This window comes from Microtus ochrogaster, chromosome 4 (genome assembly GCF_000317375.1).
Source record: "Microtus ochrogaster isolate Prairie Vole_2 chromosome 4, MicOch1.0, whole genome shotgun sequence".
NCBI lineage: Eukaryota > Metazoa > Chordata > Mammalia > Rodentia > Cricetidae > Microtus > Microtus ochrogaster.
This window is the reverse complement of record NC_022011.1, coordinates 20,254,147-20,271,340: the sequence shown is the minus strand read 5'-3', so window position 1 is coordinate 20,271,340 and position 17,194 is coordinate 20,254,147. Positions and strand designations below refer to the sequence as shown.

The 17,194-nt window shown below is 43.6% G+C and overlaps 1 protein-coding gene across 1 annotated transcript in view; it reads left to right on the top strand.

Annotated features, from left to right (window-relative positions):
* The window catches only part of Wwp2 (WW domain containing E3 ubiquitin protein ligase 2), a 123,682-nt gene that overhangs the window by 84,475 nt on the left and 22,013 nt on the right, over positions 1-17,194 (top strand). Inside the window, exon 9 of the mRNA XM_005345707.2 lies at positions 12,307-12,396. Within this exon, the coding sequence (XP_005345764.1) occupies positions 12,307-12,396 (90 nt within the window). The remainder of the gene's footprint in view (positions 1-12,306; positions 12,397-17,194) is intronic.

Here is a 17,194-nt window from a genome sequence, read left to right as displayed (position 1 = left end):
TGTTTTACATTTAATTCCTTGTGTTTCAGGGTAATGACAGTCCTCAGGGAAGCCGTCCTTCCCGACCCCGGTAGACAAGGTTGAATAAGGCCATACCTCCTCTCACTCTTGTCATTGCTCGCTCAAGTCCCTCATCCTTCTGGGCTGTAGGTGACTACTTGTAATGAATACTTCTAAGTGCTGTCTTTCTCCTCCCCCATTTCCTTCCCCCTCCCTTTTTAAAAAAAAATCTGAATTAATGCTCTGCTTCACCGATGCTTTAAAGAAAAGGCATCTCTGAAAGAATATTGCATTTTCCTTCATTCCCCCTGTTGACTGGCCTTGGGCTCAGCGGTGTCTGTCACAGATCGCAGCCTACCCCTTCATAAAGGCTCCTCATCACTGGATTCTCCTCGGCTTAAAATATTTTTAAGCTAAACTAGATTGTTTGCTTGGGCCTCAGGCTGACTCCTTCATCTCATCTGCTTTATTGAATGATAAAGAGAGAGGAAGGGAGGGAGGGAGGGAGGGAGAGAGAGAGAGAGAGAGAGAGAGAGAGAGAGAGAGAGAGAGAGAGAGAGAGAGAGAGATTGATTTTTTGGGGATTCCAAGAATTGCCACATTGGTGCTCTGAAGTTTACAGCAGGAAAAACTGGTCACACACATCTGTGTGCTTCTGAAACAGGGACTGCCTGAGCCAAATACAACATTCTTTATTCCATTTCTCTCTGTCTGGAAATCCTTTTTTTTTTCTTTTAACCTAATTAGCCCCAGAGAAGCTACTGGAAGGTGTGGAATTTCCAGGTTATAAGTGTCTATTGAAAGAAGGGGTGTTGGACACACGTGAGGTAGTGGCCCAGGCAGGGAGTAGAAAGCTTGGCTACTTTGGTCAGTTGGCCCTGTGTCTGGTTTTTGTCAGTGTCGAGCCCACTCTGGAGACTGAACACCCATGAGCAGACCGTGTGTACATAGCTTTGACAAACCTCCAGCACGCCTCAGTCTCTCACTCTCAGAGTCCCTCACACAGAGGTGCATTATTTCGGCCTGGCAGCTAGCGCATGGCTGTGGTTTCTTACATAAGAGAGGACGTTGTGTTTGGACTGCCAGCTTACCTCAGCTCTGCCATTTCACACCATCCTTGTTCTCCCCAAGTCGTTGGCTGCCCTGTTTCCTGCCTCAGAGTAGAATTAATGGGGTGGTGTTTTCACATTTGCCATCTGTCCCCGTGCCCGTGCTGGAGACACAGAGGCTTCTCTAGGTAGACCTTGAGACAGCTTTGGGAGAGTTCTCTGATGTTTTGTTTGTAGAGACACTAAAAGGGATGGGGGAGTTGGGAGCATCTCTGCTAAGTTATAACTAGTCTGGACCATGGTATCTCATTCTGCATTTGATTTTGGCTTAAGCCAAAGTGCTTCTCACTCCGAGCGTTTATAGTGTTACACAAGGTATAAATGAAGAACCTGCTTTGGTGGGGGATGCTATTGATTTATTTCTAAATTTTTAACCTATGATGAATCTTTATATTTGTTTTACCTTCTGCTCAAGGTATCACATGCATATCTAGATGCTGTGGCAATGTCATAGACACAGAAGTTTCTAGAAGCTAAGAAACTTCTCTGTTTCTGGGCACAAACTCTTAACAGTTTGGACCATGGACCACATTTTGAGTGTCTTGGGATTCACAGATTATATCGGAGACTGTGCTTTTTTCTCACCTTTTGTTTTGTGGAATATAACTTTGTTTTTGATGCTAAAAGGATTATTACATGCATAGATAACTCAAATAGTGCGTGTTGTCTTCTTTCCAAAAGACTCTGCTGTCACTAGTGGACTCCGGGAGCCATGAGCTGTTCCTCCCATATCAAAATTATGTGATCACATGTAATCCTTAGGCCATTTACTATGCTTTCTTGAGAGCTCCTCAAGAATGAGGGGTATTGTGCCCATCTTGGCACCCTCAGCATCTTCCGTGGTGTGGGAGACGGAGTGGCAAGTTTAAGTAGATAAGGACTCACATTCTTACTTGTCCTTAGTATTTTAATTTCCATTTGCTCTTATAAAAGACCATTGAGCTGAACATGGTTCCTCACACCTGTAATCCCAGAATTTAGAGAAGCTGAGGCAGGAAGATGGTTGGATCTGAGACTAGCCTAGGCTAGAGTAAAAGACCCTGTTTCAAAAAGCTAAAAAACAAAACCCACAAAACAACAGCAAAGCAAAACCAAACAAGATCTTTAATAGACAGGGTTGGGGATGGGGTGGGGAGTATAGACACAGCACAGCAACAACAGATATTTTTGTGCATCTTTTGTCATTTTCCTGACCATTAATAGTAGCCACCAGATGGAATGCACTTTCACACTGACTTGGGGATCGCTGAGTTTAACCCAGAGATCATTTTGTTCATTCTTTCTGCAATATGAGTTAGCTGCTTTTGTTTTCATGCCCCAAGTGAGGACACCTTAAACAGTTCACCTGGGGTGACAAGTTTTGACGCTAAGATTACAGATATTGACACCAAGGGGACAGTTATCAACATGGGATAAACATGTATCTACCAGATTTTTGTACTTATAGAACTATTAAAAGCCTATAGATAAAAATGGTGACTAGGAGGCAGGTGAGATGCCTTAGTTGGTAAAAGTGCCAAGCCTGAACCTGAATTTGGTCCCTGGAACCGGGAAGATGGAAGGAGAGAACGGCCTCCCACAAATTGTCCTCTGACTTCTGTACAAGTGCCCTGCAGCACCCCAACCCCCAAGAAATATGTAAATGTAAAATTTTCTCCCCAGAGACCTTGAGGCCTAAAATAATTTGAAAGTTTTACACACCCCTTTTTGATGCAGTCTCCGTGTACAGGAATACCTAGATGTGGTCACATCCACATAAACAGCCATGTGGTTTTCTGTTGGATGAACAGTGCAAGTTTACGTGATCTTGTTTCTTTACAGTTGCAGCTGTGCTGCTCTGAGGCCATCCCCTGTACACACCTTTTTGTACACATGCTTATTTCTGTAAGAGCTGTAATACCTGGGGCTGGTAAGACCTCCAGTGCAGTGGCAAAGCATTTGCTCAGTATACATAAGGTCCTATATTCGATCCCCAACACTGCCCTGAGAAAAGGGCAGAGGCAGTGATGCCTAATTAATGGTGTTTTGTCAGGCATGGTAGTGCACATCTGTAACCCAGCACTCATAAGAAAGCAGATCAAAGAGGAGCTAAGTGTGAGGCTAGTTTGGTATACACAAGGTCTGGGGCAACCTGGAGCGAGATTCCATCTAAACAAAACAAAACAACAAAACAAACAAACAAAACATAAAAACACACCAAAAAAAAAAAAACAAACAAGAAAAGCAAATGTCCTTCTGGAAATGAATTTCTTGTACCCAGACCTTCAGCTTTGGGGACCCCTCTCAAATTGCTTCATCAGATCTTCTTTGGGTACACATATGTGATCTTACTACAACGCACATTGTTGGCTCTTTTTTATCTTTTTGTGGTTTGAATTTGAATTTCTTTTTTCTTTTTTTTTTTTTTTTTTTGGTTTTTCGAGACAGGGTTTCTCTGTGGCTTTGGAGCCTGTCCTGGAACTAGCTCTGTAGACCAGGCTGGTCTCGAACTCACAGAGATCCACCTGCCTCTGCCTCCCGAGTGCTGGGATTAAAGGCGTGCGCCACCATCGCCCGGCTCTTGAATTTCTTTTATTATCATTGATACTCTTTTTAATATTTTGCTTTTTTATAATTAATTGCCTTATTGGTGTAATTTTTGTTCCACTTTTTCATTTGGCTATTTGTGTTTCCTCTCTATTTGTTTATTTGTTTGTTTATTTATTTATTTATTTATGTAAGTACCCTATTTGCATATATACCTGCATGACAGAAAAGGGCATCAAATCTCATTATAGATAGTTATAAGCCACCTTATGGTTGCTGGGAATTGAACTCAGGACCCCGTAGAGCAGCCAGTGCTTTTAACTGCTGAGCCATCTCCCTGGCCCCCTTAAAATTTCTTTTTTTGTTTTTGTTTATTTGTTTGTTTTGGGGGGGGTTATTGTTTTTTCGAGACAGGGTTTCTTTGTGTAGCTATGGCTGTCCTGGAATTCCCTCTGTTAACCAGTCTGGCCTTGAACTCGCATAGATACACCTGCTTCTGCCTCTTGAGTGTTGAGATTAAAGGCAAGTGCCACCACAGCCCTAGAGTGTTTCTTTCCTTTTAAAAAAAGACTTATTTATCTTCCTTTTGAGTGTATGGATCTTTGTCTATATATATGTATGTGTGCCATATGGTGTCTTGGAGGTCAGAAGAGGGCAGTGGGACTGGAATTGGAGTTATAGACAGTTGTTGTGAGCCACCATGTGGATACTGTGGAACTGAACCCAGGTCCTCTACAAGAGCAGCAAGTGCTCTTAACTACTAAGCCACCTCTCCATCCCTTTGTTTTCTCTTTAGCCAGCAGGATTTGTTTGCTTGTAACAGGATCTCTTGTAGCTTAGGCTGGTCTTGAATGTGTTCTGTAGCCTACGCACATGACTTGAATTCCGTATCCTCCCTTTGCCTCTTGAGTACAGGTATTGCAGATGTAGCTTCATGATTCTTAATATGTGCTAGATAATGTCCAATGATATATATTGTCAAAATTTTTTCCCAGACTGTAGCTTATCTCATTACTTTGTTTATAGTGCCTTAAAAAAAATGGGTCTAGAGAGATGTTTCAGCGGTCTAGAGCAGTCTAGACCAGCTTCAATTTCTAGCATCCACAGTGGCCCACAACCATCCTAACTCCAGTTCCAAGGGATCTCTTGCCCTCTTCTGACCTCCATGACACCAGTCATGCATGTGGTGCACGTACATACATGCAAGCAAAACATTCATACTCATAGAATTAGACAGCTTTTTAAAATTTAAAAATGATAGCCGGGCATGGTGGTGCATGCCATTAATTCCAACACTCAAGAGGCAGAGGCAGGAGGATCTCTGAGTTTGAGGCCAGCCTGGTCTACAAAGTAAGTTTCAGGGCAGCGAGGACTGTTACACAGGGAAACCCTGTCTCAAAAAAACAAACAAAAAAAAATTAAAGATGATTGTGTATGTGTAGTACAAATGTGTGTGTACATGTATGTGTGGTCATCTTGAGTTCCTCCTTGTTCTGAGGTTATAACATTCTTGTAATGTACAGATACCCCCCATTTTGCTGATTTAGAAAAAAGACTTTATTATTATTTTTAATTATGTGTATGTGTGTGGATATGTGCTCCTGAGTGAGGTGCCTGAAGGAGTCAGAGACTTTGGATTTCCTGGAGCTGGAGTTACAGATGGTTGAGAGCCACCTAACATGGGTGCTGGGAACCAAACTAGGTCCTCAGAAAGAGCGAGTGGTACATGCTCTCAACCACTGAACCATCTTTCTAGCTCCCATTGTTGATTAGTATGCATGTTATCCCATATTTTACCTTTTTTTTTTTTCTTTTGAGACAGAATTTCTCTGTCGCTTTGGAGGCTCTGTAGCTCTTGTAGGCCAAACTGGTCTTGAACTCACAGAGATCCGTCTGCCTCTGCCTCCTGAGTGCTGGGATTAAAGGTGTGCGCCACTACCGCCTGGCATCATATTTTATCTTTTTAAAAATCAGCATTTAATTTATAAACGTTAGCATGCCATTGTTTAACTGTCACGGTCTTTTTCTTGGTGGGTTAATCATATAATGGCAATTTAGATTTAATTAAAACCAGTATTTTTATACGTAATTAAATGTTAATTACTTTTGTTTTGTGTGTGCAAGAGAGTACATGTGGAGGTCAGAGGACTACTCCCAAGAGTTTGTTCTCTCCTTCTGTCATGTTGGTTCCAGGATCAAATTCAAGCTCAATAACAAGTACCCATTCTGAGGCGGGCTTCTTGACTGGCGAGGAAGAAACACCCACCACACACGAGGATTCTTCTCAGATCACGCTTTACTGGAGTGCATTTGGTTGAGGGAGAGCATAAAGCAAAGGGGGGCAGAAAACGAGAGAGCAGAAGAGAGAGAGAGAGAGACGAGAGGGACGAGAGGCACTAGAGAGGGGAGAGAGAGAGAGAGAGAGAGAGAGAGAGAGAGAGAGAGAGAGAGAGAGAGGAGAGAGAGGGGAGGGGAGAGAGAGAGAGAGAGAGAGAGAGAGAGAGAGAGAGAGAGGAGAGAGAGGCGGGAGAGAGGGGGGGCACAATGGCAGCTGCTTATATTGGGAATTGGCACACGGGTGGCCCTGTGATTGGCTGCCACCATCAGCTGACATCAGACTGCATCGAGATAGGCCTAAAGGACCCTCATCCACTGCGCATGCGGGAAGCGGGGGACACGTAACTCTCAAAGGCATAGCCAAATATGGGGTTGTTTATAACCAACAAGACAGGATGTGGTGCCATCTTGTAATGGCGATCCTGTCCGGCTCACTAAACCATTCTACTGAGCCATCTTTCCAGCCTCTCCTATTTACACTCAATTTTGATTATTTCAAGCATCTTATTCATTAACTTGCTTTTCCGTCCAGTATGTTGTAAACATCTGAATAAGTTGATACTCATTTCCAGTTTGTTTTAAAACTGGAATAGCCCTGTTATGGAAGTAGCTTTTCTCACCAGACAGTGGTGGAGCACATCTTTAATCTCAACACTCAGGAGGCAGAGATAGGCAAATCTCCGAGTTTGAGGCCAGCCTGGTCTACAGAGTGAGTTTCAGGACAGCCAGGGACACACAGAGAAACCCAGTCTCAGCAAACAAACAAAAACAAAAAAATAAATGAGGAGTACTGAGAACTCAAGAACAATGGCAATGGGTTTTTGATCCTACTGTACTTACTGGCTTTGTGGGAGCCTAGGCAGTTTGGATGCTCACCTTACTAGACCCGGATGGAGGTGGGTGATCCTTGGACTTCCCACAGGGCAGGGAACCCTGATTGCTCTTCGGGCTGATGGGGGAGGGGGAGGGAAATGGGAGGCGGTGGTGCGGAGGAGGCAGAAATCTTTAATAAATAAATAAATAATAAAAAATAAAAATAAAATAAAAAAAATAGTAATAGCATTTCTCTTTGTGTCCCATGGAGCTGTTCAGGGTCTCCGCCCCTGCTCTGATGAGCTATAATAGATGCTCTTACAGCTACATCTCTGACTCGATTCTTTCCTTGTCTGCGTTAGGAGTTCAAACTCAGAGGATTTTTTTTTTTTTTTTTTTTTTTTTTTTTTTTTTGGTTTTTCGAGACAGGATTTCTCTGTAGCTTTGGAGTCTGTCCTGGAACTAGCTCTTGTAGACCAGGCTGGCCTCGAACTCACAGAGATCCCCCTGCCTCTGCCTCCCAAGTGCTGGGATTAAAGGCGTGCGCCACCACCGCTCTGCAAACTCAGAGGATTTATACAGACAGGGTTATTGATCAAGTTGCCTTTAGAAAGGAAAAGACTCATTTTTGCTCTCATCCATTATTTTTCACATTATCTACCTAGGTTGTCAACTTTCCATTTGAAAAGTGTGTGTGTGTTTTACAGAAACCATTTCTGAGACTTGTCTTTACTTTCTATAAAAGCTTATATTTGAATGTTACCAGACTCCATCTGGGATTTCCCCAAGGCAAAGAAAACAGTATTATTGAAGAGAAAAAGAAAACAGACTTAATTTAGGAAACTCAGTAGCTGCTCCTCTAGCATCTTGGGCTTGGGCGTAGAATGCTCTACATGGGAGACTTTGGGAAAACACAAATACTTCTAGTATATTCTTCTAAAGTTTCATTTCAGTTTAAGTAATAGCAAGAAATCCTTTCTTTAGGATGCCCAAGGTTCTGTCTACCATGGCTTCGTCTGTTTGTTTTGTTTAATTTATTCTATACAAGATTTCCTGTATCCTAGGCTGGCTTTGAACTTAGTATGTAGGAGACTGGGTGTCACTAGGTGTCCTGTGTCCTAGGCTGACTTTGAACTAAGGATCTTCCTACTTTAACCTCCAGAGACTGGAAGTTATAAATGTGTACATATCACCATGTTATGATTTTACCTATTAATTCCATTTTAAAATTATTCTTTAAAAATTTCATATAATTTATACAATGTGCTTTGATCATATCCATTTACCATCTCCTTCTCCCTCTTCCTAGTGCCCCCATCCACCACCTTCCCAATGGCCCTGTTTCTAATGGAGAAAGCAGGTTTTCTTTGACTGTGAGGGCTGTTAATACCCATTGCTTAGGTAAATAAAACAAGCACAGTAATGACTAGAAATAGTCCATACTCTTTCTTTTTTAAAAAAAATTACTTATTTTTATTTCATGTGCATTTATATTTTGCCTGCATTTATGTCTATAAAAGTGTCAGGTCCCCTGAAACTGGAGTCAGACAGTTGTGAGCTGCCATGTGGGTGCTGGGAATTGAACCTGGGTCCTCTGAAAAGGGCAGCCTGTGCTCTTAACTGCTGAGCCATCTCTCCAGCCACATCAATACTCTTACTAAGAATGTAGTTTGAGCATTTAACCATGTAATTTTATAAAGGTCATTTAGGAAGAACCCTAGTACTAACCTGAACTCCTTGTCATTATCAGCACATTCCCAGTTTTGCCTGTTTTTTTTTTTTTTTTTTTTTTTTTGTGAAACTGAGATCTGTCCAAACACAGGATCTGACTAACCAATGCGTTGATCCGGATGGTTTGACAATATAATGTAATGGCAGCTAGTGGGTAGCTCATTTCCTGATGATTTTTAATGGAGAATTACTTTTGGAGGGAATTTCTGCATGACACTGAGAGCTCAGCCCAGGGCTTCGTGCATACTAAGAAAGCAATAACAGAGTTCTTGATATGAATCTTCCACTGGCTCAGGCTATCGTGAAGTCCTGATCCTTCTGTCTTTGCCTCCTGAGTGCTGAGATTCCATGTAGGCACCACACCACGCTGATGGTAACCTTTTAGATAATGGTGTAGAAAGTTAATTGACATCATCCTAAGAATGGGATCGAGGCTTTGTCTTGGCCTTTAAACTCTTTAATGTGGAGATTGTGGGGAGACTGGGGATCAAGGGTAGAAGATACACAACAGAATAAAGGAATGAAGGTAAGAGAAAAATTACCTTAAGACTGATTTAAATGGGAAACTTCTTAAGTCTTCAAAAACAAGACTCAGTGTGGCCACTATTCAGTCCGGTGTCACTCACTGAGGGCCAAGGAGCAACAAGTCGGGTAGTGACCTGAAACAAACTCGCTGCTGTGAACACTGTTTCTGAGAGCATCAAAGAAAGCTGTTCAGTACGTAGACAGACCTGTGTGACCCAGATGCAGCGCTGAGCAAGACCCACAGCAATGGATTGAAAAGGCTTTTTATCTCAGTGTGAGGAAGATGCTTATACGGGACAGAAACTCAACCCCTGGCAGGGATATGCTGACAAAAGTCAAAGCCAGTATCGTTTTCTTGGCATGAGGAGACCAAGCCAAGACAGTCGGGAGGCTTAATTTATGTGGGTCAAGCAGAAGCAGGAGGCTCGTGCACGGCTGGTGACAGAAGTGACCCACTGTGCTGAATGAATGAGGGGAAGGCTGTGTGGCTCGTGAATAGCTTTGCAGGTAAGGGAGGAGTGAGAGTTCTCAAGGAAAGGGAGGCAAGCCAGGCCGGGGGTCAGGAAAGACCCCACGGTCATTTAATCTGAGCAGGGGTCCGGTTTTCAAAGGCTGTGTAGATAGTAACAGGTGGAAGGAAGGTCTGGTCCTTCCCTGTTTCCTAGCAAGTCAGTTGAGAAGGTTCATAAGGACACAGAGTAGGGCTGGACAATAGCAGTCCCTGAAAGAGTGACTGTTGCCATCAGAGATGAGAGGGCAGATCTCACCTAGGCCTGTGTGCTAAAAGAGCAGCCAGAACCGTGGGCTGCAGGGGAGGGGAGAGGAGGGGGAGCTCATGTGTCTTGGCAGTTCTGTACCACTGTGTGGATTAAAGGCATCCATTGCCTGGAATTTCAAGTATCTGCCTATCTTCAGATTAAAATATTAAACAAGGCATAATAAAACCATTTCCTTTGTTTCAAATGGAAACTGCATATAAGATGAGTTATATACTGAAAGGGTTTTAGGAATAAAAGAAAAATATGTTCAGGGTTTTTGTTTTTAACTTTTTCGGTGAGTTTTATTAGTTGTTACATTATGATTCAGGGTCCCAGGGTAAGGACTATCATATATCCAGGTCCCCTTTTTACTCTCTGAGGAGAAAAGAAAAACAGAGAACAGAGGAGAGATGGGCGGAGCCAGGTCAGCTCTTCCCAGGAAATGTGCCCTCTGCTCTGCAGCCATCCCAGCTGAGGCCCATGATACGGGGCTAAGGGATTGTACACACAGGGGTACCACGCACACAAGTCACCCAAAAGCCTTAGCAATCATTGTCGTCTCCCAGCAGTGTGGCTCCAGGGAGTTCTGCCAGCAGCTCCTGGTCTGCTTATGCTGTGGGTTGGGTGTTTCGTAGTTTTTTATTTTAGTCTTGATGTCTGTGGCCATGGTGCTGACTCCTAGACAGCCCCGGAGCAGCGCTAGTTCAGTGTGACCCTTAGCAGAGACACCAGTGCCAGTTGTTCACTTTTTAGATCTCCGTTTGCTACAACAGATACTTTATCTTTTAAAGAGGGTGTTCCAGACCGGGTTTGGTAGGACATGACTGTAAGTCCCAGCACTCAAGAGGCTGAGGCAGAAGGATGGTAAGTAAAGTTGGAGGGCAGCATGGACTGCATATCAAGACCCTGTTTCAAAAATATGGGGTGAAGACCCCCAATGAAATCATTGTGAACAGTTTTGCAAAATGAGCAGACCGCTCTTATTAGGATCTGACCCTGTTTTTACGTTTTTACAGTGCTAAGACTATATTCCAGGACCTGGCATGAATCAGGCGTGTGCTCTATTACCAGGGTATATAGTAGATACCCAGTTTTAATTTTCAAGACAGTGTTTGATGTAGTTCAAGCCATCCTTAACTTACTGCGAAGCTGAGAGTGACCTTGAGTTCTCTATTTGGGGTTTGGATATTCCTCTTTTTTGAGGGGGGGGTTTCGAGACAGGGTTTCTCTGTAGCTTTGGAACCAGTTCTGGAACTAGCTCTTGTAGACCAGGCTGTCCTTGAAGTCTCTTAGATAGATTCACCTGTCTCTGTCTCCGGAATGGTAGGATTAAAGGCATGAGTCACCACCCGCCCAGCCTGGGTTTGGATAATTTCTATGTGAGTAAGTTTGAATGGGGCAGTTCCTGTCAGTGTTTTTTTTTTTTTTTTTTTATCTTTTTAAAAGCCTACCTGTCTCATGTGTCAGCAACTCTGCCAGTCTGGTTTTTATCTATTTTTTAATTTATTTATTTATTAAAGATTTCTTCTCTTCCCCGCCACTGCCTCCCATTTCCCTCCAATTTTTTTTTAGGAATTCATTTTAGAAAGAAAACATTCTCTGTTTCCATTGTAATCTTTTTTTAAGATGTATTAATTTATGATGTATAGTGTTCTGCCTGTACACCAGAAGAGGGCACCAGATCTCATTTTAGATGGTTGTGAGCCACCATGTGGGTGCTGGGAATTGAACTCAGGACCTTTGGAAGAGCACTCAGTGCTCTTGACCTCTGAGCCATTTCTCCAGCCCCTCCACTGTATTCTTTTTTTTTTTTTTGGAGACAGGGTTTCTCTGTAGCTTTTTGTTTCCTGTCCTGGAACTAGCTCTTGTAGACCATGCTGGCCTCGAACTCACAGAGATCTGCCTGCCTCTGCCTCCCGAGTGCTGGGATTAAAGGCGTGCACCACCACCGCCCGGCCCTCCATTGCATTCTTAAGGAATCTTTGATCCTATAATACCCAAGAAGCACCAATTGGAACAATTCACAGAGCAGCTGGAGAGACGGCTCCTCAGAGACGAGGAGCACATACTGCTCTTCCAGATTGCGATATGGTGGCACACCACTGCCTGTAGCCCTAGCTCCAGGAGGATCCAGTTCCTCCATCTGGCTTTCTCGGACACCTGCACTCACTTGCATATACCCCCACACAGACACATAATAAAAGATAAATTTTTAAAAAAAGAAAAAAAATGATCATGGCATGCAAGCTTGTGCCCGGGGGATTTCCAGTGCTCTCTGTTGTGAAGGGACGCACAGCAGTCCTGTCAGGAGGGTTCCAGCAGCAGCTTAGAACTGGTGTGCCACTGGGCTGACCAGTCATCTTTGTGGTGAAATGTGTGAAATGTCATCTTTGGGGTTTTTGTTTTGTTTTTCTTTTGAGCCCATGGACAATGAATGCCTTCCTTCCTGCCTGGGACTGTACCTTTCAGCTGTATGTGTCATGCCTCCCCTTGGTGTTATTTTCCAGATGGGAACAAAGAGAGCTGCCCAACGGACGTGTCTATTATGTTGACCACAATACCAAGACCACCACCTGGGAGCGGCCTCTTCCTCCAGGGTAAGGCCTGAGACTCTGGAATGGGTACCAGGGATCTCCCACGGGGGAGTCTATCACTCTGCCATGCTGTCTCAATCATACCCTGTCTTTCCCCTCCTTCCGCTCTCCCCTGTCTCCAGCCTGTCCTTTACTGCACATTCATTGTATTGGACCCGACTCATGGCAGGACCTTCATTATTGTGTGATAGTCAGTGCTGACAGGGCTGTTGAGACCTGGAGACAGCCTTACCTTTCTCTTTCCCTCTCTCTCTCTTCCTTCCTTCCTTTTCTTTTTTTTTTTTTTTTAAGATTTGTTTATTTACTATGTTTACAGTGTTCTGCCTGCACACCAGGAGAAGGCACCAGATCTCATTATAGATGGTTGTGAGCCACCATGTAGTTGCTGGAAATTGAACTCAGAACCTCTGGAAGAGCAGCCAGTGTTCTTAACCTCTGAGCCATCTCTCAGCTTTCCCTTAGTCAGCTTTCTGTATGGAGAACACCTTTATGAGGTGTATGGAGACACCTTTATGAGGATTGGCAATTCAGCAGTTCAGTTCCTTTCTTTAGAGGCAGCAGACAATTACCCTAGTTTGGGTTGCTCTCTCTCTCTCTCTCTCTCTCTCTCTCTCTCTCTCTCTCTCTCTCTGTTTTTTTGTTTGTTTGTTTAATTTTTTTTTGAGACAATTTCTCTGTGTAGCCGTGGCTGTCCTGAAACTCGATCTGTAGACCTGGCCTTGAACTCACAGAGCTCCACCTGCCCCAGCTTCCCGAGTGCTGAGATTAAAAGTGTGCACCACCATCACCTGACACCCTGGATCTCTTAATGACTTTTCCTATCCAGTCCCCTTAATTTAGCCTTTGTTCTTAGGATATACTATAATGTTTTAAAAGTTTCTGGGGTTAAATAGGGCATAGGGTAAGTAAGAAAGATGGCCACGGACCGGGGAAGTTCTCAGAGGTTAAGAGCACTGACCGGTCTTCCAAAGGACCGGGATTCAGTTCCCAAAACCCATATCAGGTGACACCTGTAGTTCTAGCTCCAGGGAGTCTGATTTCCCTCTTCTAGACTCTGGGAGCAGTCACACGTGTGCACACCTACACACATACATATAAATGTAAATTAAAAATCTCTTAAAAAAAAAAAAAGAGAAAAAGAGGAGCAGGACTCAAAGCTGGAGCGATGGAACAGTTGGTAGAGTCCTTTCCAGGCAAGTATGGAGACCTGAATTTAGATCCCAACACCTGTATAAAAGCCAGTGTGTACCTACCTGTAAGCCCAACACTGAAGGGACAGAGACAGGAAGATCCCTGGGGGCCACTGGCCAGCCAGTCTAGCTGAATTGGTAGGTTCCGGTTCACTAAAATACCCTGCTTCAAAAATAATAAGGGGAGCAACAGAGGAAGACACCAATGTCAACCTCTGTCCTTTGTACATATGTGCATATACATGTGGCAGATATGAACATGTACACAAATGTAACATGTATACAAATGTACATTTCCATGTACAGCCTGCCCCCCAAAGCAGGTTGCTCCTAATTTCTCTGGGCTTGGTGAGAACACAGTGAAGTTCTCCAAAACCAAAAGCCAAGAAAGACTGTCCAAGTTCAAGGAGAAAAGGGGTTTGATTTCCTGTCTGCAAGGGACAGAACGTTCTTTCCACATGTGTCTCCTGGTCTTGAGAACTTCCGAAAGGGAATGAATTCTGCTCTCAAGAAAGACTCGCCCTCAGCCCACCTAGTGCAGCCATGAAGAGCGCCTGCATAAATATGAACACCATCCTCCCAGTGTACCTAGGGGAAGGATGGTGGCTGTGGGGCTCTGGGAAGAGCCTCTGTGCTTTGTTAAGTGTGTGCCAGGCAGTCCCCACCTCACTGTCTAGCTCCACAAATTTCCACAGGCGTGCTGCTGTCTCTCCAGTTTCCAGCAGAGCCTTGGGTTTTCCTTCTTGCTTTCCTGGGAGTGGTGCTCCTCATCCGTCATCCCTAGTGCTCGCTCTCTTTCCTGGGAGTGGTGCTCCTCATCCGTCATCCCTAGTGCTCGCTCTCTTTCCTGGGAGTGGTGCTCCTCATCCGTCATCCCTAGTGCTCGCTCTCTTTCTACTTGGACTCGACGTCAAGTGAAGGCTACCAAAGTTAAACATTGGCTTCTTAGTTTTTTTTCCTAATTTCCACATTTTATTGTGGGAATGGTGGAAATTGTTATACTCTTATGGAAATTTTCAAGTATAGAGAATGGTATAATGAGCCTCACATAGTCTTAGCCAGTTTTATCTGTAGCACGAGTTGTCCCCTTAGAGCAGCATGTGGGTGAAATCAAGCCCTCCACCCATTTTTGTAAATATTTTCTGGGAACATGGCCATATTCATTTGCTAACCACTCTCCTTTTTCTTTCCTTTTTTCTCTCCTTTCAGTGCTAGGGATTCACACCCAGTGCCTTGGGTGTGGTCGCCATGGTACCTCTGAGCCACACTGAGGTTATGGGAGGGTTTTTTGTGGCTGGTTAGCAGGTTGGTTGGTTGGCATTTTGTTTTGTTTTTGAAACAAGGTCTCTCTATGTACCCCTGGCTGGCCTAGCACTCAGTATGTAGCAGACTGGCATCCAACTCAACATAGCTCTACCTGCCTCTGCCTCCTGAGTCTAGAGCTAAAGTTGTGTGTGTGTGTCACCACATCTGCCCCAGTGGTCCCGAGTCTAGAGCTAAGGCTGTGTGTGCGTCACCACATCTGCCCCGAGTGGTTGGGTTTTTGAGACAGGCATCTCACTCTGAATCCCAGGCTGTTCTGGAACTCACTTTGTCTCATTAAGTAATGAAGGCTTCCCATGAACCTTCAGTGATTCTTTGCCTCAACCTCCTGAGGGCTGAGTTTATGTTTCTAATGGTTGCTTTTATTCTTCAGTGGCATAATCAAGTAACTGCAACACAGACTATACCAGAAAGCTTTAAACATTCACTTTATAGAAAACCTTTCCAGTCTGTGATCTGTAACCCTCATCCACTTTCCTTGGTTTTCTTGGTTTAGGTTATTTTGAGGCAGACCATATACATTATCATTTACCCATATTTCAGTACACACTTCTAAAATATGCCATTAGCCAGGCATAATGGCACATACCCTTGATCCCAGAGCACTTGGGAGGCAGAAGCTGGTAGATCTTAGTGAAGCCAGCCTGACCTGCAGAGTGAGTTTCAGGACAACCAGGGCTATATAATGAGATCTAGTCTTGAAAAGACAAACAAACAAACAAAACAAAAACAAAAAACAACAACAATAATAACAAAAAGTCACTAAGGTAAAACCTCCATGTTGTTAGTATTCGTGATGGTACATCAAAATTACAGAACCAGACCACTTTTCATAAGCAGAAAAAAAAGATTTATTGGGGCTCAAATTGCAAAGGCCATCTCAAGGTAGTGGGGAAGCAGAGAAGCCCATTTGTATGGCAGCAGGGGAGGGCCTGAGCTGATACATACTGTCCATATTGATCCAGAACTAGGTGTCTTGTGGTTGACCTTTTGGGGAAGCTTAAGGGAGGTTCAGCTTTTCTAGTAAATGGAAACCTTTAGGCTTGTCTGCCTGGTAACAGTTCTGTTTACGTCACCTAAGTTCTGTGTAGGACTGCCATCAGGACTGCCATGTTGGCTGAGATGGGGCTTTGGTCCTGGTAGTTAGCAGTATTTATTGTTCCATATCCTCCAACACACAGTCAACGTTTGTATTTCTTTAAATGTGTCACAGGTCAAGCGTTGACTTAACAGTATGACTTGCACTTTTTTAAAAAAATATTTATTTATTTATGTAGTATACAATATTCTGTTTGTGTGTGTGTGTGTGTGCAGGCCACAAGAGGGCACCAGACATCACTACAAATGGTTGTGAGCCACCATGTGGTTGCTGGGAATTGAACTCAGGACCTTTGGAAGAGCAGGCAATGCTCTTAACCACTGAGCCATCTCTCCAGCCCTGCACTTTTAAACTTCAGAACAAGAATGATGTAAAATGTACTGTTGCTGTCTCTGAACCCTCTGGTCTATAGGAAGTATAGATGTTGTTTGGGCTTTCTTTTCCTTTCCTTTTCATTTCCTTTCCCTGCCTTTTCCTTCCTTCCTTTCTTCCTTCCTTCCTTGTTTTTTTTTTTTGAGACAGGGTTTCTCTGTGTCATCCTGGAACTCGCTCTGTAGAACAAGCTGACCTCAAACTCAGAGATCTTCCTGCCTCTGCCTCTCAAATGCTAAGATTAAAGGCGTGTGTCATCATCCCTAGTTGATGTGTAAACATTGATCTATTGAGCATTTTGGAAGAGCTAAAGTAAATATGGGGTTCTAAGAATGACTAGGGTCTTATTATTCATTACATATTAAGATGGGACACCAATCAAGCAATCAAGCTTTCTTCTTTCTAGGACAGGGTTTTTGTGATTAGATTTTTCTTTTCTTTGTGGTTTTTTTTTTTTTTTTTTGAGGTGGACTCTCATGTAGTGCAGGGTGTCTTCAACCTTGCTATATAGCCAAGGCTGACATCAAACTTTTGATCTTCCTGCTTCTGTTTCCAAATGCTGGGATTCCCAGTATGCACCGCCTCACCTGGTTTATGCAGTTTTGGGTCTCATGAATGCTAGGCAAGCACTCTACCAACCTAGCCACAGCCTGGCTCCCAGGATACTTTTAATGTTCTCATGGGAGAAGCTCGTCTTGGTACCTAACACAGTTCTTCCAGAATTTTAAGTGAAGGGTTCTTACTTCTTTGTGTAGTAAAACCTAGAAAGAGCATAAACATTTAACATAGTTAATAACAGAAGTTTCTGCCCAAGGTA